At 47.4% G+C, this 22,019-nt stretch overlaps 1 protein-coding gene across 1 annotated transcript in view; it reads left to right on the forward strand.

The window, feature by feature from the left end:
* The window catches only part of LOC103272160 (SLIT-ROBO Rho GTPase-activating protein 3), a 214,048-nt gene that overhangs the window by 166,815 nt on the left and 25,214 nt on the right, over positions 1-22,019 (forward strand). Inside the window, exons 5-9 of the mRNA XM_008069651.2 lie at positions 9,594-9,779; positions 13,698-13,826; positions 15,358-15,579; positions 17,433-17,534; positions 20,317-20,514. Of these exons, the coding sequence (XP_008067842.2) occupies positions 9,594-9,779; positions 13,698-13,826; positions 15,358-15,579; positions 17,433-17,534; positions 20,317-20,514 (837 nt within the window). The remainder of the gene's footprint in view (positions 1-9,593; positions 9,780-13,697; positions 13,827-15,357; positions 15,580-17,432; positions 17,535-20,316; positions 20,515-22,019) is intronic.

Below are 22,019 nucleotides of genomic sequence, written 5' to 3' on the forward strand. Positions count from 1 at the left end.
ATCCAGCTGGGGGCACCCCAAATCTCATGCTTCGTTGCTGGGAATCTCTTTTGATCACTTTCTAATTGTCTGGTTATGCAAGTTTATATGGTGCCCTGTATCCCCCAGCCCAGGGTCATGGCTGTTGTAACGGAGGAACAAATGATGCAGAGAAAGGATTATCCTGTAAGTCCTACTTGTTTCTTTTTACTGTTCCATAAGGGAGGGGTGATGGTCTGACCAGGGGTTACTATTGGGTGTTCTGACGATAGAGATAAATGCTAAAGGTCATCATCCATCGCCTGCTTTAGGGAAAGGCTTGTCTCCATCTGAGGCCAGGAAGATTGCAGAGAAGTCTGCAGGACTGGGCATTTTGTTCATTCATTCATTCATTCAGTAAGCCATTCCTAGTCCTCAGCACCTTGAGGTGACCTCCTCTCTAGAGCATGCTAGCACAAGTGAAATGCACCACACACGTACACACACTCACATGTATGCATGTACATACACACACGCAAGTGCACATACACGTACACCACTTCACCTCTTTCTCCCTGAACTTCCCTTTGTGTCACAAAATGCCCCTTGGCCTGAGAGAAAAAAAGGGCAGAGGTTGAGAGTGTGAACCAGTCCTTCCAGAAGAGGCAAAACCAAACCAAAACAACTATCAAACAACCAAAAGCTTCCACTCTGTGTTCATTATTCATCTAAAAACGTGTTCAGCTATTCAGCTTCTCTCTAGACCATGAAAGGCATCTGTGTTAGTCACTGATGAGCAGTGTGTCTCCCCCCCACCACTCTGTGACAGCAGCCGTTCTCCAAGCTCTTCCAGGCGGGACTGTGGGCCTGCCGTCCAAGCACAGCACTGCGGGAAGGGCCCTGTGACTTCTTCAGCTGGTGGCAACAGACCCTAATTGGAATCAGGAATGGCTCTGCATTTTATTTGTTCTAGCCTTGATTTGGTTGTGTGCTGTGCTCAGAGGAATAAAATCACCTGTGGGCCAATACGCGCATTTTGCAATGGTGTCTCCTTCCGGATGCCCACCCTCAGGGATGCGGGTGGTAGAGAGAGTCTGAGGATGGGAGCCAAGGAACCTGGATTCTGGTCCTGGCTCCACCCCGGTCTCGCTATGTATCTTTCTAGAATGACATTCAGGTTCAACACCCACGGTTTCACCTATCATTGAGCCCTCTGTCATGTATTTCGTATTTTTTCTTTAAGTTGACCTTTACCTCTCCCAGTCTTAGTTAATGGAGAAGCAGCCATGCATCCTGGAAGAGCACAGGTTTTAAAGTCAGGGGGGCAAAGCCTACGACACAAACTCTCTGAGCCCAGCCCCTCCCTGCTGTCTAGGGCTGTTACCAGCTCATCTGTCTGGATTATTCTGAGGAAAGTGATTGGCATAGAGTGCCCGGCAAACATTAGTGCTAAATCATTGTCTTTAATGGAAGAATGAAGCATAAGTATTTTTCCTACATAGTTCTGAGTCTCTCCTCTCTCCGTCCCCCGGGCCACTGGGTCAGCCTGAGCCCTAAGAATGTTTTGCTGGAAAATGTGCAAACACCTCCTCTTTGATTTCCTGTCCTTCAGGTCTGTTCTTTATTATACTAGAGGGCTTTTCTTGTTAAATATTGTTTAATATTTACATTTAGTAATAGACAATGCACACATGTGGTTTAAAAGAACAGTAATTAAGTAGTACAACAAAGTAGATGGGGAGAAATCCGTCTCCCAACTCTTCCCCCGTCCCCATATAACCCCTGTTACTAGGTTACTGGCATCTAGTTTAGGAGTATCTCCTTCCAGACATATTTTATTCATCACCAAGCGATAAACGTAGGCATATCTACACATTCCCGTTTTACACAAGTGGTAACAACTACATCTTGTTTTTGTAGTTAGACCTTGGAGATTGTTTCATCTCACTAATGGTTAGGGCCTCCACTCCTATGGGGTCCTTATAATAGGGTTGCTTCGTTGGACAGAGTCTGTGTGCTTAAGCACTCCTGAAGGACGATGGCGCCAGCGAGACTCAACACCCTTTGAGGCCAAGAGATTTATTAGAGCAGCGGCCACGGGGAGAGGGAAGAGGGTCTGTAACCGCCTGGTAGGGAAGGGGGAGTGAGAGAGCGACGGTGAGAGAGGTCTGTATTTATCGGTTTGGGAGGGGGCGGCCAGTGCTCTACTGGAGCCTGGCGGTGCCGGCCAGTGCCATCTTAGGGCCTTTATTGGAGGGAGCTATGAGGTAGTATTCCTATAGGGAGATAATATTTGTGCATAGGTTTAAGTTTCGCGCGCGCAGGAAGAGCAGGAGTTTAGGGCCTTTGTTGTCTTTGTTTGGTTCCATATAGTGTTTTAGCGCCATCTTGGGAGACGCCCTTCTGACTGTTCCCTGTGCCTTTCAACTCCCCTCACCTATGTGTATAAATATGTTAGACTATTTCTATAAGTACATACAAACTAACTACCTGCACTTATTTTCTAAAGAAATGGCATGTCACATGAGCAAATGAAAGGCAGCTTGGTGTACTTAGAAGTGTTCTGTTAGTTAATGTGAAAATCCAGCAGCCTTGTGCCTTCAAGTGTGTGCCTGCCGGAGAAGTGGCGGAGGGGCCTTCAGGACATGGGCACAGACTGCCCAGGAGTGCTTCCTCACGATGGAATCAGAAGGATCCTGAGAGAGTTGAGGAGAGCTAATAACACATCAGTGACACCAAAAACCACCTAGTTTACAGGAGTGGTTCCCTTTTCCCACCTTGGAAACACTGCCTGCATGACCAAGAAGTGTCCCTGCGCAGAGAGAGAAGCCGAGGGAGCCGTGTGTGGAACAGCAGGGAAGCAGCAGCCAGCCTACGAGAGGAGGAGCCTCCTGCCCAGTCACTCAGTATTGCTCATGAGTCACTACACTAAGCTTGCCCACTTTGGGACCAGGACCAGTATGGGCGGTAGGGAGGCTAGAAGAGAAGGAAGTCTGCCTTGTGGGACTCTCCAGTAGCAAGGGACAGAATCCCGGTGCAAACTGGCCTAGGTAAAAATGACAATCTAATGAATCACATGAGCAGGTAGCTCAGGCATAGCTGGATCCAGAGGCTCACACACTGGTCTGTCTGTCCACCAGCAGAGTGTGTATTTGTGAGGGCAGAGACCGCATCTGTGTTCCACACTGCAGTGTTTCGGGTATACCTAGTATGGTACTTGTCACATAATGAACTGCTCAATAAATATTTAATAATTGAAGATGTGACTGCCACTCACCCCCCCAACATACCCACCAGATAAAAGGCAGTAGAACTGCCTCTCCCTTGTGTTATTCTATTCTCACCTTTCCTTCTCTCCCACCGCCCTGCTTCTGCTTGTCCTTTCTCCATCCATCCATCCATCCATCCATCCATCTATCCATCCATCCATCCATCCATCCATCCATCCTTGGGAATCAGCCTCGTCCCCCGTTCTGGTTTTGTCTTCCTCTGTGTGGGCTTCCTCTGTGTGGGCTTCTCCCACATGGTGGGCACCCGCTTCCCACCAGCCTCCCTCCATCCCCACTGGGGTGGAAAGAACACCCTTCCCGGTGTTGCCCTGCAGAGTCCCAGGGTAGCCTGTAATTGGCCTGGCTGAGCTCATGAGCCCCAGTCATTATGGGCTTAGCCCAGTGTTTACGATTGGCCAGACCTGAGTCCCATGCCCACCCCCACTGACTGGGGGTTTCCCATGAACCCCGTGGACTGAGATAGTGGAGGGGAATTTGGGGGATTTCCTCAAGGAAAATCAGGAAGCTGTTCCTGAGGAAGGAGGCCTAGATGATCCTGGCAAAGAAAAACAACAGATGTCCACGGATGGGGAGTAGCTAGGGAGGATGAGGAAGCGGAGCCATTGGCCGGTGCTCAACCAAACGCCTGATGCTCCTCCACCTACAGGCTGCTCCTCAGGCCTGTTTGGCTCCTTTCCCCGGTGCTTGATGCTCACACTGCTCCTTTCATCTGGGACACCCTGGTTCACCCCAAGCTCTGCTCACCACTTGCAGCTGCTCTTCTCTCAGGGTCCAGTTTTGGTATCACTTCTTCCAGGAAGCCTTTCTGTAGCACCCTGTACTCCTCATCATCGCACTTACCACATCATGTGATGACCACTTGCGAAATTGTCTGTGTGCCTACTACAGTGTGTATTCTATGAGGGCAGAGACTCTATATTCTCCTGCACTGCATATTTCCTAGTATGGTACCTGGCGCATATTGAACTACTCAAGACATAGTTAATAATTGAAGGTAAAGCTGTCTCTCAATCCCCAAATATACTCACCAGATCAAAAGTCATAGAACTACACCTCCCGCTTTTAACCTCCTCTCCCTTTCTCTCTTCCATCCACTCACCCATTCATCCACCCATCCATGCATCAGTCCACCTACCCACCCACTTATCCAGCCAGCCATCCGTCCATCCGTCCGTCCGTCCGTCCATCCATCCATCCATCCATCCATCTATCCACATACCCATCTGCCTGCCCTCCCACTTATCTGTTCATCCATCCACCCATCAGTGCATCCATCCACCTTCCCACCCACCTATCTGTCCATTCATCCACCTATCTACCCACCTATCCAACTATATCCATTGATCTGTTGATCCAGTCAGCCAGCCAAACATTCGTTCATACAAAAATATATTGACACTTGCTGGGCACCAGTCTCTGCTTAGGGATAGGGAATGTGATCATGAACAAGATCCTGGCCTCAGGACTTTGCCTTCTAGCTGGGGCAAAATAGTCTATAAATATGAAAAATAAATTAATTAAAATAGAGATTTCGTTTTACAGAGAATGTAGGGTAGGCCATAGACTGTGGGTGGTTGCACAATTTGAGGACTCCTCTTTTCCTTCTAGGAGGTCTTTGGCATGCATTGGCCCAGGGTCTCACCCATGCACACGTGCTGGAGTCAGCAGGCTGCTGTGCCCAGAGACGGCCCTGCCTGCGGAGTAGAGGAAGCATGCGTGGACTGCATCATTGAGAAGCTGTTTTCTAACAACTGATCCTTATCCTGCCCCACCATGTCCCTTTATCGATGCTGTCAGCTTCCAGATTTTGTTTGCCTTCTTTTGCATTTAAATGAGAGGGTCTGAAGGACTGCGCAGATAACACTTAGTTGTTTTCAGAATCCGAGGATGTGGGAAGAGGCAAAGGCAATGTGTACACAGCAAAAGGCATCGTGATTACCAGAAGAGGCGATGCCTTGTGGGTGAAAGACCAGGCCTGTGGTCTCAGCTTTGCCTGGCTTGTTGTGTGACTTTAGACGACACACTTGCTATTTATGAACCTCAGTTTCCCTCAGGGAGGGGTGAGAACACCAGGATTTCTGGAGGACCTTCTAGCTCTTATATTCTGAGAACCCATGAAACTGAGATGGGGTCTTAACTTACATGTCCCTGCAAGGTCTTTCCCTAGGCTTGTTGGGAGACCCTCCCTGAAAGACTATGAAGGGCTGGAGAGTGAACCCTCATCTGGAATCAAGCAGATGGTTACCTCTGAGGAGCCCTTCAGAGATCCCCAGTTCGGCAACTTGGTCTCACCTGAGCTCTTGTGTCCACCTCTGCCCCTTCCCAGCCCTGGGCATGTGCTGCTGTCCTGTGGTCACTTTATACGTGCAGTTTACAGAGCACTTTCCCTCTCAACCCCCATCTGATCCTCACAAGGCAGGCCCAGAGGGGACAAGTCTGTCCAGTCACCCAGCAAGTAGGGTTGAATCCCTGAACCAGGTCTCCTAAACCCCTATGGGCTAGAGGATCCTGTCATCCATCCCTATTTTATGTGTGCTCATTAGGCCCAGCCTCTGGGGTCAGCCACCTTGCCTTTGAGCCTTGGCTCTCCACTCACCTGCTTTCTGACCTCGAAAAGCTTGTTGGACTGTTTTGGGCCATGGTTTCCCCGTCTACTAAACAGAGAACGTAGAGTTTCGCCGGGAGTTTGTGAGAAGTAAATGAGTTAGTGTATGTAAAGTGCTTAGAGCAAGACCCGGCACGCAGTAAGTGGTCAATGTTAGCTGCTGCCATTGTTGTTAATTGTTATCATACTACCTCCTGCAACTGTGATAAAGACTCATTGAAATACTCCTTCACTAGAAGGTATCGCAGAGAGAGGTGTGCAATCTTCGAAGTAATAGAAGTTTAAATGTTAACATACCCTGGGCTGGCAATACTGAGGGTCTGTTCTATGCTGTGGAGCTAAGGACCTTTCGTGCCGAAGCCCATGTTTTTTTCAGGTAACGAAATAAAGGAAACATGTAGAGGATTCTGGGCAGACTCATTTCAGAGAAGCCCCCAGGTGAATTCTTGGGTGGCAGCTGTCTGACATAAGGCACACTGGACAATTAAGTTCACTGTTATTCTTAGGATCAGGAATCCATTGCCTCACAGGGAGTTTGGCTTCAGAGTACTCAAGGCTGTGTTCTCCAAGCATGAGATTTTTGGAATGCAGTTCAGAGGCTATCTGGGAAGCTTGGTTTGTTGGAGAGCAGGAAGAGTACTCTGTGGCTCATGAAGAGTAGAAAACAAGGTAAAGGGGGTGGGGGAGAAAGAAAGTTAGGCGAAGGAAAATATGGGAGATGAGAACATGCAGCTGAGCCGCTGACCTTGAACGGATGGATGTATGCATGCATGATTGGACAGGAAGATCTCGCTGCAAATAGCAATGCTCCATCTTCCTCTGAACTACACAATGCAGATAATAGCTTAGTGGTGAGACAAGCAGACTGGGACACTGAAATATAAAAAGTAGATAAAGCAGGGATCATTGAAACCAGCAATGAACAGCACCGGCAATATGATGGTGAACCAAAGAAGCCAGGGGTGTCTGTGAACGTGGAGGGACAGAGGAAGGTGCTGAGAAGGGGGAAAACGGGGGCCCTGGAGACAGCCATGAGCAAGCATTCCCACCTCTTAGCCACATCTTGTTCCTGGAAGCCATGACATCAGGGTTGGTTATCTGGAAGACTGCAGTCACTCCTTTTGGCCACTAGATGTCGAGAATACATCAGTCTGGCACCCTTTCTGGTCCACTGAGTTGTCCGCAAATGATCTCAGGGGAACTGGCAGGCAGGGTGGATGAAATCAGCAAGAAGGGAGTTTCTTGGGTCTTTATTGCAACTGCAAATGAGCAAAACTGGATGGAATGCGAAGAAGAGGTCTTTCCACCAAGACCCAGGAAGAAAAGTTGCCTGTATTTTTTTCCTTTTCAAGATTTTTGATAATAATAATTGTACATTATTTCTAGGCAAATGTGATCATCTTGATACATGCATAATGATCAGCTCAGAGTATTTAGAATATCCTTTACCTCAAGCATCTATTATTTCTGAGAACATTGCAAATATTTTATTCCAGTTATTTTGAAATATATGATACATTATTATTAACTATTGTCACTCTACTGTGCTGTCAAAAACTAGAACTTATTCCTTCTCTGTAACTACACTTGTACCAATTAACCAACCTCTCTTCATCACTATGCTTACACACACACACATACTTCCTAGCCTCTAGTAACCGTCATTTAACTCTCTATTTCCATAAGATCAATTTTTTCTTACCCTCATATATGGGTGAGAATGTGTGATATTTGTTTTTCTTTGACTGGTCTATTTCGCTAATGTAATGATATCCAAGTTCCATCTATATTGCTGCAAATACAGTTTTTTGTGGCTAAGTAGCCTTTCATTTTGTATATAGTGTATCACATATTTTTGCTCATGTATCCAATGATGGCCACTTAAGTTGATTCATTCTCTTGGCTGTTGTGAATCGTGCGGCAATAAACAAGGAATTGTAGTTATTCCTTTAAAGCATTGGTTTCCTTTCCTTTGTAGAATACTCAGTAGTAGGACTTCTGAATCATATGATAGTTTTGTTTTTGTTGCTTTTGAGAAACCTCTATACCCTTTTCAAAAATGGCTGTACTCATTTACATCCTCACCAACAGCGTATGAGTACTCCTTTTCTCTACATCCTTGCCAGCATTTATTTTTTATCTTCCAGGACTTGACTCACAAAGCGTGGTGAGGCAGGAGTGCATTTCATCTCCAGTGGAGATGTCTGCTCTATTAGCTGCTGTCATTATGCAAACTACACTAGGAAATGAACAAGGCTCAGGAGACAGAAATGTCTGTGCTTCTTGCATAGAAAGATGATCATAAACCTGATATTACAAAAGAAAAGTGTACTCCTAGTAGGAGTCCAAGAGACAAAATGCTGTGGGTGTGGGGCTGCCCAGCCTGCTCTCAAGCTGGCCAAATGTATTCAGGTCTGTTGAGGAAATAGCAATGAATTAAGGGAACAGTATGGCATGGTAGAAAAGTGGCAGATTAAAAGTCAGAGACCGGATTTCTAATCTGGCTAAATATATACTTATCATAGGACCCTCCATATCATTCCATACCATTCCTAAGAAGAATGAAAACATAGGTCCACACAGAGAATTGTACATGAACATTTATAGCAGCTTTATTCACAGAGGCTTTAAATGACCCAAGCAACTGTGACATGTGAATAGATAAACAAATTGTGGTACAGTCATACAATGGAATAAAAAAGAACTTCTGATACATGCAACATCATGGGTGAGTTTCAAAAATATATATACTGAGTGAAAGAGGGCAGATTCAAAAGAGTTCATACTATAGGATTCCGTGTAACTGGAGTTCTAGAACACGCTCAAAACCTATCAATAGGGACAGAAGGCAGATCAGTGAATGGGGCTGAGGTGAGGTCGAGGTTTAGTGTGAGGGATCTTTTTGTTATGATGGAAATTCTATATCCTGATCATGATGCTGGCTGCATGGATGTAAAGTCTGGAGACTCTGCACTGATACTTGGCCACTCTGGGTCTCAGTTTCCCTTTTTGTCAAAATGGGTGGTTGCTAGATTAGATGATGTCTAGAATTTCTACTGATTCAAAAATTTCTCTTATTACAGCAGTACTCCATTTTTATTATGGAAGTAGAGTAGGAAAGTGCAATTTACTTCATAAGAATTGATTTTACAGACCAGGATGGGTTTATTTCAGGGAGCACAGGATACCTATTGCGTTATCTGGTAATATCCCTTTTGGACAGAGTCATTTGCAGGTCCATTTTACTTTGGGAAATGACTGAGAAAATGATTTATATGTGAGTGAAGAGGATGTTTCCCCTTAGAAGTCCCATGAGTATGACGTGAGGAAGGGCTTTCCTAGTGACATTGGTGGGGGGTGGAGGGATGCAGAGGTCACTGCTGGCAGGGCTTGAGAGGACTCCTGGGCATGCTGTATCATCTCTGAGAACCCCCAGATGCTCCTGCTGTGGTGACCCTTGTTAGTTTCCTCTTGACTACCCGTGCTTAGCTCTTAGTAAGGACTTAATGCTGCTGCTGGTGGTGGCGATGATGAGGCTGCTACTGAGGACGACCGTCATCATTTCCAGTCCTCAGAGAGCTTGTGCCAAAGTAAAAAAATGTGGGTGCTCAGAGTGTGTTGTGGGAAGAGGTGGGGCCAGATCTGACTGGAGCACAGAACTCGGGAGGGGCCAGGGGCAACAGAGCTCGCCGTTCTGGGCCGCGGCAGGCTATGGATTCTTCCTACTCGTGTGTCCCCAGGTCATGAAAACCTACCACATGTACCACGCGGAGAGCATCAGTGCAGAAAGCAAGCTGAAGGAGGCTGAGAAGCAGGAGGAGAAGCAGTTCAACAAGTCGGGAGACCTCAGCATGAACCTGCTCCGGCATGAGGACCGGCCCCAGCGCCGCAGCTCTGTGAAGAAGATCGAGAAGATGAAGGAGAAGGTGAGTGGGACCCCAGGCTGAGAGAGACTGGGGATGGCGCGGGCCATGAAGGCGAGGGCCCTGCTCTTGGCGGACAGCTCTGGCCTTCTTCCTCCTTCCTCCGCTCCCCCCCCGAGGTGGGGGTGGAATGATGCTGCCAGCATCTGCTGGCTTGGAGGTCAGCATTGTGGAGGAGGCAGGGGCTGGCTGTGCCTGTGCTAGCACTGTTCAGGCCTGGCCTAGCACCAGGGTCAGCGGGCCAGAGAGGCTCTCAGTGGCCCAGAGAGCTGAACTGTGGTGAGATTCGTGCTCACCAAGCACATTCTCCAATGGACAGAAATCGCCAGGCTCAGTGGGGCAGGGACTGGTTCCGAAGGCCAATTTGGAAGCTGAGGGCCAGGGGTGAGAGTGGGAGGGGTGAGAGACTGATTACTGAGGGGGCAGCACTGGGCTACCAACCAGAACCTGGGAGCCTGGTGAAGGACCTATTCTAAAATTGCCGTTGCCGAGCCAAAGGTGAAAGGCTTAGAATCACTGTGTATTGGTGCCAGAAAAGTCCTTTAGCGTCGGGTGTGGTGGAAGGAGCTGGGCTACGTTTTGAAAATGCCACAATACAACGCCTCTTTAAGCCTCAGTTTTCAAATCTGACCAGGATGGCAAATAAGTCTCAACTCTCATCGATTGGTTGGTAGTGGCTGCCTAGAACATTGGGTTGAGGATTGTGGAGCTCTATCCAGGCTAAGTTAAAAACAATGCTGGAGAAGAAGAAAAAAGAAATGAAAAAAAATAAATAAATAAAAGCAGTGCTGAAATCATTTAATCATGTCTGCTTTGGCTGGGGAATACATGTTACTTTCTTGTCATTCTAAATGAGGTGATTTCTAAAGTTCTTTTCCTTTTCAAAGGCCATGACTATGTTGTTGAATTCTCTGTATTCATTCACTCTATGTAGTCACAAAACTTTCCTGAGCTCTTTCTATGGGACAAAATATTGCACTAAATGTTTATTTGGGCTTCTGAGAGTCTAATTATATGGTTATGTGATCCTTTAGCTCTCAAGATTGTAAAAGATTGGATGGGAACAAAACAAGACTGGCTAAGCTGGAAAAGTAGCTGAAAGCAAATAAGATGAAATTCCAGGGTAATTTGTGAGGGCAAAGAAAACTACAATTACCAGGCAGAGACTCAATTAAAAATGGGCAAAAGATTTGAATAGATATTTCTCAAAAAAACACATGCAAGTAGCCAGTAAGTACATTAAAAGATTATCTGCATCATTAGTGATTAAGGAATTGCAAATCAAACCCATAGTGAAATACTGCTTCATACTCACTAGGATGACTGGAATTTTAAAAGGCAGACAGTATCAAGTATTAGTGAGGATATGGAGAAACTGGAATTTTCACACACTACTAGAGGGACTGTAAAATGTTTCTTCCACTTTGGAAAACAATCTGGCAGTTGTTCAAAATGTTACATGTAGACCAAGTTACCTTGTGACTCAGCAATTCCATTCCTAGGTATCTACCAAGGAGATATTAAAACATATGTTTGTATAAGACATACACATGAATGTTCATAGCAGCATTATTCATAATAGCCAAAAGATGGAAACAACTCAGATGTTCATCTGCTGAGAAATGGATGAATAAAATGTGGTGTGGCCATACAGTGGAATGTCAGTCAGCCTAAAAAGGAGTGAAGTGCTGACACACGCCGCACATGGATGAACCTTGAAAGCAGCATCCCAAGTGAAAGAAGCCAGTCACAAAAGACCACATAGTGGACAGTTACATTTATATAAAATGTCCAGAATAAGAAAAAACCCTTAGAGATAGAAAGCAAATCACTGGTTTCTAGGAGCTGAGGAAGAGGCGAATGGGGAGTGGCAGTGAATGAGGATTTCTTTTGGGGGAAGATGAACATATTCCAGATTTAAATAGTGGTGATGGTTGTACAACTCTATGAATATAGTATAAATAAATAAAAAGAAATAACCAAGCAGAGAATTATGGGGCTACAACATAGGGGAAGCATGGAAGGGTACAGAGAGTCCTGGCTGGGAGTCTGGAGACTGAATTTTCATTCCGAGTTGTATGATAATTAGCCACTTGGTTCTTGGATGAGCCACTTCTCCTCTTTAGTTCTCATGTCCTCACCTATAAAACAAACGAGTTTAGCTAAGATACCTTTCACATCCTTTCCAGATATAAAATTGTATGAGTCCGTGAAGAGCTGAAAATGGTCCCGGGGTCATAGTGGATTCCTGGAGATGGGTCATGAGTGTCGAAACACCATGTGGGAGCTGGGTGCATGGCTGGTGTAGGATGTAACTGCCAGGACCCTGGAAAAAGTCAGAGATCTCCAAAGAGAATTAAAAGGTTGACAACGGGGGCACCTCTACTGAAAAGGTAGAACTTGATGTAGAGTAGGAAGCTTCAAGAATATCTAGGTGACCAAAAAAACCTGCCCTGAGAGGCCTGCTGCAGGTCTGCTCTCCACTCACCTCTCCCGCTCAGGGAGGACCCGAAAGCCCTGGTTCCCCTAGTGCCACCGTCCCTCCTCCTCCACTGTCACTCTCTGTCCTTTCAAGCGGCTCGGTTTTCCTTCTGTAACATCTCACTACCTGAAATTATGTGAATCGTGGAGCATGGCTCCAGTCATCGCCCCCTCCCTAGTCCTTGCTGGAATACAAGTTCCACGAAGGCAGGGCTTTGTAACGGAGAGGACTCGCCATGTTGCCCAGGTTGGTCTTGAACTTCTGGACCCCAGTGACCCTCTCACCGCAGCCTCCTGAATGCTGGGATGGCAGGGGTGAGCCTCTGCGCCTGGCTGCTGTCCACTTTGTTCCCTCCTCATTGCCAAGCCCATGATTTGACTCAAGTAGGAAATAAACCTTTCTGAACAAATTAAAAAAAAAAAAAGAATATCTAGGTGAAAGAGGAAAACCCTGTTTCCTTATGGGGATCTCTTTTGACCCAGCATTCCTCAGCCCTGGGAGTCATCAGTCTGAAAGGGGCAGGGGGCAGCTCTCCACCCACTCATGCTTTCCTCTTCTGTTAAGGCCGATCCAGACAGGAGCTCCCAGGGAGGCAGTCAGGCTCCTGGCCAAGACAGGCACCTCCGGCTGCCTCACCCTGCCTCTCCCTGCCTCGCTCATTTAGACAGCCACTCTCCCTTCCTTCCTCCTGTACTTGAGTCAGTGAAGTTCACCGAGTACCTGCCTTGTGTGGGGACTGTTCCGGGTGCTGCAGACCCCATGATGCGCAAGGAAGCAAAGAGATTTGTTTCAAAAAACAGTTTCAGGTGGTGGAGAGTGCTTATGAAGAAACCAGAGCAGGGCAGAGGGATAGAGGGAGGAGGAGGGTAGACAAGCTTGTCGTCAAAGGCCAATGTGACCTTGAGTCCCTGGGAAAGGAGCTGTGTGATAGTGAAGCAGCAGGCTGTGTAGAGATCTGAGAGGATGGCCTGACAGGCTGAGGGAGCGACTAGCCTGAGGCCTCGAAGCAGCAGTGACCTTGGCCTCTTAAAGGAGGGACAGAGGAGGCCAAGCGAGTGACAGGGAATGTGGAGTGAGACGGGGCTCAAGAAGTGTAGGGGCCCAGTCCTGGTTGATGGATTTTTTTCCCTTGGTGTATTCACAAGTTGCCAGCAGCAGTTTGGAAAGCCATTGGAAGGTGATGAGTAGGGGTCTTATTTGTGCCCCACCCTGGTGGAGACCATCAGAAGGCTGTGGCTTATCGAACAGTGTCAGCTTTGGCTGCACATGTGCCATGGAAGGTGAGTGTGCTGAGACCAGGCTCCAAGCTTACTTGCCCAGCACATGGAGGCCTTCTATAAGTCTGGCATGGGATTGAATGGCAGGTGGTTACCATCAAGAAACCACAAATCCCTTTTGTCACTAGCTTGGCTCTTACATCCACTCTGTTCTTCTTCCAGAGGCAGGCAAAATATTCTGAGAACAAGCTGAAATGCACGAAGGCCCGGAATGACTATTTGCTGAATCTGGCAGCCACCAATGCAGCTATAAGCAAATACTACATCCATGACGTCTCTGATCTAATCGATGTGAGTGCCCTGGGGAGTCTGGGACTGAACAGAGCCCACACTCAGGCTGCTGCATATTGTCAGCTGAAGGAGGAGCTGGCCTTGGTCCTCAGCTGATGCACTGGGTGGCCAGTGGTCTTTTGAGCCCAGCTGGAGGGGAAGGGCAGTGAGCATCTGGGGACTGGAAATGAGTGTTACCTCATGGTTTCAATTTTCATGAGTGGGTCGTGAGCTTCTGGTGTGCCCTAAACAGCCAGGTTGGGCAGTCCTCTATTCAACGCCAACGTCCCAAGTAACCTACATCCACACCAGGTCCTTTGCTGGGCTTGAGGGGTCCAGGAGAGAAGTATACACAGTTCATGCATGAGGATTTCCCAGTGTGGTGAAGGGGAGACTGACAGTTGCAGTGCCCCTTGGTCCAGTAAGCTGGACCCATGTGCATGTGAAAGAGAACAGTAAATGGGACACAATTAATTACACAGATCAGCTTTGTGTGTGTGTGTGTGTGTGGGTGTGTATGTGTGTGTGTATGTGTGTGTGTGTTGGGGGGGTTATATTGGAAAAAATCAGGCAGCTTAAGCAAATGGAGAATGGCACACTGACTCCCGAATGCCAGCTGTGCAAGACACGCTGCAGGGACAGTCAGGCTTGGAGAAAGAACACCAAGAGCGACGGTGCTGGGGAGGGCTTCTGAGTCCTCTAGGCAGGAGCAGGGACTGTTTTTCCTGCATGCTCCTTCCTGCACAGATGGGGGATTTGGCACCATAGATGCTTAGTAATGGCGCAGTCCTGGTTGATGGATTTTTTTCCCTTGGTGTATCCTGTTGGAAAGTTAGAGGGAGCCCCTGCTTTTCCCATGGCTGCGGAGTGGGGGCACCCACTGTCCCCATCCCAAGGAGAGGGAGCTACTCTGACTTCTGCATGGCCTGAGGCCAGTCCCCTCCTCTTTTCTACCTTTCAACTTCCCTTTTGTCTCTTTCTACCCTTTCACCCATTCATTTGGCAAGTATTAATTGAGCACCTACTGTGGTCTAGGACTTGAGATATAGCGGTGGGCAGGAGCCAGAGGGTCTGCCCTTGTGGAGTTTACCCTGCTGAGGGCACATTAATGAGTGACTGCAATGCTAAGTGGTGGGGGTCACGGTGAGGGAGATTGAGGAAAACATAGACCCCCCAGAAGAGGGACACCTGACACAAATGGAGGGTGGAGAGGACATCAGGGAAGTCTCCCAGGAGGACGTGACCTCTAAATCGAATCCTGAAGGAAGAGTATTCCAGGCAGAGGGATGCCTGTGTGCAAGTCTAGGGACGAGAAATCGTGTGGTGAGTTTGGGGAGTCTAGTTCTGCTATCACCCACGTCTCAGCCCAAGCTCCTTCTGAGGACTTTGCTGTGGCGTATACTGTCGGAGTCCCAGATGCAAGTGCACCAGGGCCTCAGGATGGAAGATTTGGCTGTAGAGTGGGTGGCCGTTGTAAGTCACTGTGGCTGGTGACCACCCCCTCCATGTCCTGGCTCTTACCCGCACCCTTCTGTCGTTGCCTCTTCCCTAGTGCTGTGATTTGGGCTTTCACGCCAGCCTGGCCCGCACCTTCCGGACCTACCTCTCAGCCGAATACAACCTGGAGACCTCCCGCCACGAGGGGCTGGACGTCATCGAGAATGCAGTGGACAACCTGGATTCCCGAAGTGACAAGCACACAGTCATGGACATGTGCAACCAGGTCTTCTGTCCCCCACTCAAGTTTGAGTTCCAGCCCCACATGGGGGATGAGGTAGGTTCTCCTAGGAGCCCAAGCCTGAGGCCGCTCCCCTCTGTTCTCCTGCATACTCCAGGACACCCTGCAGTTGCACATAAAGGATGTTGATCTCAGAGGCCTGGTGTCAAGTTCTTGGCTCTTGGGCTTCCTCAGCCAAGGAGTTGACACTGATGCCCTAATCTTGCTAGCGCAAGTCCCCCACCTGAAGAATTAATGGGACCTTGGCTTCCCTTAAAATTCTTCCAAGCTATGTCTAAAAGACCCTGAGGGAGAAAAAATTTGTTATTCAGTCTTAAGTTCTTCCCTTAGATGTCGGGTGAGGACCACAGGAAGCCCAGAACTCACCACAGCACTCTGGTCAGCACATTCCACCAGGATGCTACCTTTTTCCAATACGGGCTTTGGCATGCCAGACAAATGAGTTTCCTTCAGTACTTGTGCTGCTCAGATCCTTGTTATTTTCTAGGGGTGGGGGGGAAATGGGGAGGCCGGGTTTGGTGGTTCATGCCTGCAATCCCAGCACTTTGGGAGGCTGGGGCAGGCAGACTGCTTGAGCCCAGGATTTCGAAACCAGCCTGAGCAACATAACAAAACCCCATCTCTACCAAAAATAAGAAAATCACTCAGGTGTGGTGGCTCACACCTATAGTCCCTGCTACTTGGGAATGATCGCCTGAGCCCAGGAGGTCAAGGCTGTCCTTGGGCCATAATTGTCATGATCATGCTACTGTACTCCAGCCTGGGTGATAGAGTGAGAACCTGACTAAAAAAAAAAAATGGGGAGAAGGCACTTGTCACTGACCCCAACACAGCACTAATAGTTGCCCAAAGTTCACAAAGGCCCTTATTCAAATAGTTTCCTGAACGTTTCCATATCACTCCCCTCAGGGAGTTGGAAGGACCCGACCCAAAGTGTAGCAGCACAAGCCAGCCTCTGGATCCCAGTGGGGCTCAGCAGGGCCGTCCATGGCACCCGCTTGGAGAGGAGGGACAAGGAGGCATTTGAGAAACAGGCCTTTGCCGGACCCTCCGATGGTTCTGCCTGCCTTCCTCTGCAGGGCTGCCCTGCTGCTCCTGCCCTGTCCCTCTGCCCTCAAGTCCAGCCCTTTTGGCCCATCATCTGGACTTGAACGTTCTAGCCTCATGGTTGCCACTGGTGCCTGTGAAGTTTGGGTTGCCTAGTTAGTGGTAAAGAGCCAGCACCTTCGAAAGAGCCCTTCTGTCCCTGATGATCTTAGCTTTGTTCCTGGAAGGGTGGAGGAACTAAGGCATGCCAGCAGCTCAGCCTACAGGTAGTCATAGATTCCGGGAGGGAAAGGTGGAGGGGGAGCAGTGCTTCTGTGGGTTCTTCCCCTATGCCAGCCCTCACCCAGTTGACTGCTTGGGGAAGAAGGGTCTTGAGAGTTTGATGCCTCACAGCTGCTTCTCTGCAGCATCGTCCTGCAGGACAGTGGGAACACTTTGCTGATTGTCTCCCATTCCTGGTTCTTTCCATTGGCGTCTACTAGGAGGATTGCTCTCTTGCCACCACTTCCTGCCCTGAGGCTAACAAATTAGTTTCACTTAATGAGATTATGTTAAAACTTTTGGTAAGCCTTCAAGTGCTGCACAGATGTGGAAGATCACGACTGGGAAATCACACCCGGCAGTGGCAAGGGGGTGGATTTGGGAGTAGGAAGACCCTGGTACCCATCTAGTGTCAGTTGTCATGGCCACGTATGAGCTGTGTGACTTTGGGCAGGTCATTCAACTTTTCTGAGCCTGTTTCCTGAGCTGTAGACAGGGATGTTAATGACGGCCCCTGACCTAGCTCCACACAGGTGGGGAGGGCACGGGACAACCACAAGTGGTGGCTGTTATTTCTGCAGGTGTGCCAGGTCAGCGCCCAGCAGCCTGTCCAGACGGAATTGCTTATGCGGTACCACCAGCTGCAGTCCAGACTGGCCACTCTCAAGATAGAGAATGAGGAGGTGAGTGAGCCCCTCTGCCCCATAAAGGACTTTTTCATGAAGGCCTGGCTTGTCCTGGGTAGTCCACTTCTGCCATAGAATGCATAAGAAAGGCTGGGTCATCTATAACAGGGATCTCTAATCACTGGGCCATGGACACAGTCCGTGATCTGTTAGGAACTGGGCCACAGAGCAGGAGGTGAGCTGCAGGCAAGCAAGTAAAACTTCGTCGGTATTTGCAGCCACTCCCCATCACTCATATTACTGCCTGAGCTCTACCTCCTGACAGATCAGTGGCAGCATTAGATTCTCATAGGAGCATGAACCCTGTTGTGAACTACATATGCGAGGGATATGGGGTGCGTGCTCCTTATGAGAATCCAATGCCTGTAGATCTGAGGTGGAGCCAAGGCAGTGATGCTAGCATTGTCTCCCATCTACCCCAGATGGGACCATCTAGTTGCAGGAAAACAAGCTAGGGATCCCACTGATTCTGCATTACGGTGAGTTGTATAATTATTTCATTATATATTACAATGTAATGATAGAAATAAAGTGTACAATAAATGTAATGTGCTTGAATCATCCTGAAACCATCTCTCCCTCCAGTCTGGATCGGTTCCTGGTGCCATAAAGGTTGGGGACCAGGGTCTATAAGGTGGAATATTACCCAAGCCTTAAAACCATATACACCAAGAATCTTTAACGGCCTGGGGGTAATGCTCATAAGATATTAAAGCTAAAGAAAAACAAAGAAGGAGTAGAACTCGATGTTTAATGGTACCATAACTAGGATAGACTAGAGTATGTATATAATTGTCTGTAATCACAGACATTGGAAAAAGATTGGAGGGAAATACTTCAAAATCTTAACGGTGGTTTGTCTAGGGTGTGGAATCTGTTTACTTCTTTGTGATTTTTTTTCCTATTTTCTGCAATGAGTTTCTGTTTTTATCATCAGAAATAATAGCAAGTATTTACACAGGGAAATAAACGACTCGGGAACCCAGGGCACAATAAATGTGTCATGGATTTCAAGCTCCAAGGAATGGGTCCATCTTCCCAGACCTAGCATACCTCCCATGCAGCCGGGAACACAGGATTACCACTGGTGGGACATACAGAAATCACAGCTGATGTGGACTGAAGAGGCCAAAGGGAAAACACCCATTCAAACATGGACTTCTCCCTCTAAGAAGGATGTCAAACAACCAGAGACCCCCAGAGACAGGGTACCAGGATATGGGAGCACCAGCCAAGGTCATGAGCAGGCTTATCCTTGAAAATCATGGGGTTACATGGGAAGACGTATGTGTCAGGTGTCAAATCTCAAGAGGGCTGCCCCGGGAAGAGAGGGTGGCTTTGCTTTGTGAATTCACAAAGGACAGACCTAGGACAAATGTGAGACAGATTGTAGCTCAGGATGATAACGAATCAAAGCAGTCCCCGGGGGGAGGTTATATGGTGACAAATTATATATTTGTTTTACAAACCTGGCAAGAGACAGGAGACAAGCAGAGTATTTTCTTTATTTATTTATGTCCTACATCTTCCCCCAAAGGATTTTATGTTGTTTACACACAACAGTATATGGATCATAGTGTTAATGGAATTTAAATTGGAAATCAGGGCCAAAGAAAGGAGAACAAAGCAAATGTTCCTTTGTATGGGCTGCTAGTGTGCATGGATGTGCTTTGTTTTGAACCTGAGCATTCTGTCGGGGTATGTTAGGGAGACAAAGTGACTTATTTATTCATTCAGCAAGTATTTATCCAAGTAATATTTATCCAAGTACTTATAGAGTACATACTATGTGCTAAATATTTTCTAGATAAAGAATAAAGTGGGTGGACACAACAGAGTACTTCTTCTCATAGAGGACATATTCTAGTGAGAAAAGGCAGATAAAAATTAAAGCACAAAACCAAACAAACCAATCACGAATGGCTCTGGAAAATATTAGCCAGTGATAGGCACTAAGTGAAGACATGGAGAGGAGGCTGATGTCATCAGGAGGTGACATTTTAGCTGATGCCTGAGTGACAAGAAAAAGACCCTGACAGTAATTTTAGAACAAACGTTGATGCAGTTTTTCCTGTGACCATTTTTGAAATGACCCTCCAAATTCAGAGGGGTATTGTGAGGTCAGGGCCCGTGGGATGTGGGACTTAGAACTTCTGCTAGTGTAGCCTTCCAGCATCCCTGTGCAATTCCAGGAGAGAAGTTGGAGTCCTAACTACCCCACGTGGGCCTCAGCCACGGTCTTGCTTGAGTTTCCCTTTTCTGAGTCAAGCTTTTGATAGGATTTCAGTTGCAGACAGCTGGAGAGTTTGTTCATTGAGAATGGCTGTCCACCAGGATCCAGACTTGGTCTCTATCCTTCTCTGAGCGAAGAGAACTAGAGATTCTCTATTGTTGTCCCTGCTGAAATGACTGAGGTGGGTCATTTTGGAGGAACCAGTTTGGCCTTCATAATCAGGCCCAGAGAAACAAACCTAGAAAACCAAGTTCCTCCTTCGTTTGTCACAACATTCTCCAAGGTACACTCTGGCAGAAGCAAATAAAAGAAAATGACTTTAGTTTGGGCAATGTGGCTTCTCATTCCAGCTGACTGTGTGATCTTGGGCCAGTGACTAATCTGTCTTGCTTTCCATGTAAATGCAATGGTAGTGACCATCTTTGTTCTGTACCCCTCCTACAGCCTTTATATGGAAGTAATAAAGTGGCAGTTGGGAAAGGGACTTTAAGTGTCAAAAGCAGTATGAGCATACAGGACTTTTGTCAATATGCTGTGTTTCCCCAGGTGAGGAAAACCCTGGATGCCACCATGCAGACGTTACAGGACATGCTGACAGTGGAGGACTTTGATGTCTCCGATGCCTTCCAGCATAGTCGGTCTACAGAGTCCGTCAAGTCAGCTGCCTCCGAGACCTACATGAGCAAAATCAACATTGCCAAGAGGAGAGCCAACCAGCAGGAAACGGAAATGTTTTATTTTACGGTAAGAGCATCCTGGACCCAGAACCCACTGTCTGCTGAAACGCAGAAAGTGAATTGCCTGTGGATAGCATTAGCATTGATCTTGAGTGACAGTTATTGAAACTTTTCTGCTCTTGTAAAAAACCAAAGAGAGTTTTATGAGTTGGGTGAGAGGGAAATGGCTGATAGAGTCAGGTGCAAGCCCCAAGGAACAATTTCTGTGCATGGATTATATGCTGAATTGTCTTAAATTTGGGCATGGGTTGTGGAAGCAATGCCATCAGCCATCCAAGCAAATTGTTCCTGAGTTGCTAGCCCTTCAAATAAAATCTCATGTTAATTTCCTCCCATATGGCCAGAAGGAGCAAGGAGAAAGGGAATTGAGTTCAACATGTATTTATTGAACGTGGGATACTGGGGCTCTGAGGGACCTTGAATCTTCCATCTGATGTTCACTGCCAGGGGGTCCTCCAGACTCTGCTTGATGCCCCCAGGATTAAAAACTCGCTTCTTCCTGAAACAGCCCTTTTGTTTGTGGCTGGCTTTGGGCATTATGATTTTCCTTTTTCTTTGTTATCTTCAAAAATCTACCTCACTAGGATTGCCAATCTAGATTCTATACTTGGGGGCCTCCCAGAGCGAGGATAATTTCACAGGACAATCTTTCACATGAATGCAGGGAGCTGGAGTGTTAATTCTCCAGGCTCATAAGCTTGATTTTGAGTAGCCTCAGTATCCTAGTGAGTCTCTCCTCCAATTTTTGATGCCTCTTTTCAAGTGAGACTCCCAGCCATGGTCTAACCAGCACAGAATAAAGCAAAAACTTCACCCCTTTCATACCAGATACCAGACTCCTACTTATATGTTCCAAGATTGTGTTTTTAAAGAATTATTATTGTTTTTTAAAGCTAAGTTAATATCAGTTAAATCTCTCTTCCCTATATGCCGCCATTAACCAGGCCTTGTTCCTCCTGAGGCTGTGTTGGTGATGTCGTGGGCAGATCTTATATTTATTTATCACCAGTTTGGTTTCCTCATGTTTCCAGACTGTCAGCATCCTGATCTAGCTGTTCAGCACACATGCTGTCTCTTCAGACCTTGTGTCATGCGGTACATTCAATGAGCATGGCTTCCATACCTTAAAGTTTATCAATTAAAAAAACTAATGGGCCAGGCTTGATGGCTCAGCCTGTACTCCCAACACTTTGGGAGGCCAAAGCGTGTGAATTGCCTGAGCCTGCGGGTTCAGGGCCAGCACGGGCACCTCGGTGAGACCTCGTCTCTACAATAAAATAAAAAATAGCCGGGCGTGGTAGTGCGCATCTGTAGTTCCGGCTACAGACTGAGGTGGAAGGATCACTGGAGCCCAGCAGTCGACGCTGGAGTGGCCGTGAGCATGCGTGCCACTGCACTCCAGTCTGGGCGAAGGAGTGAGACTCCAACTCAAAAAAAGGAAAAAACAAAAAATAAGAATTAATGGATGGGCCAGGGCCAAGGCTAAAGGCAGAATTGTTAAAAACATGCAGC

The sequence above is a fragment of the Carlito syrichta genome, unplaced genomic scaffold (genome assembly GCF_000164805.1).
Source record: "Carlito syrichta isolate Samal-C Ts95f unplaced genomic scaffold, Tarsius_syrichta-2.0.1 Scaffold312152, whole genome shotgun sequence".
NCBI classification, from domain to species: domain Eukaryota; kingdom Metazoa; phylum Chordata; class Mammalia; order Primates; family Tarsiidae; genus Carlito; species Carlito syrichta.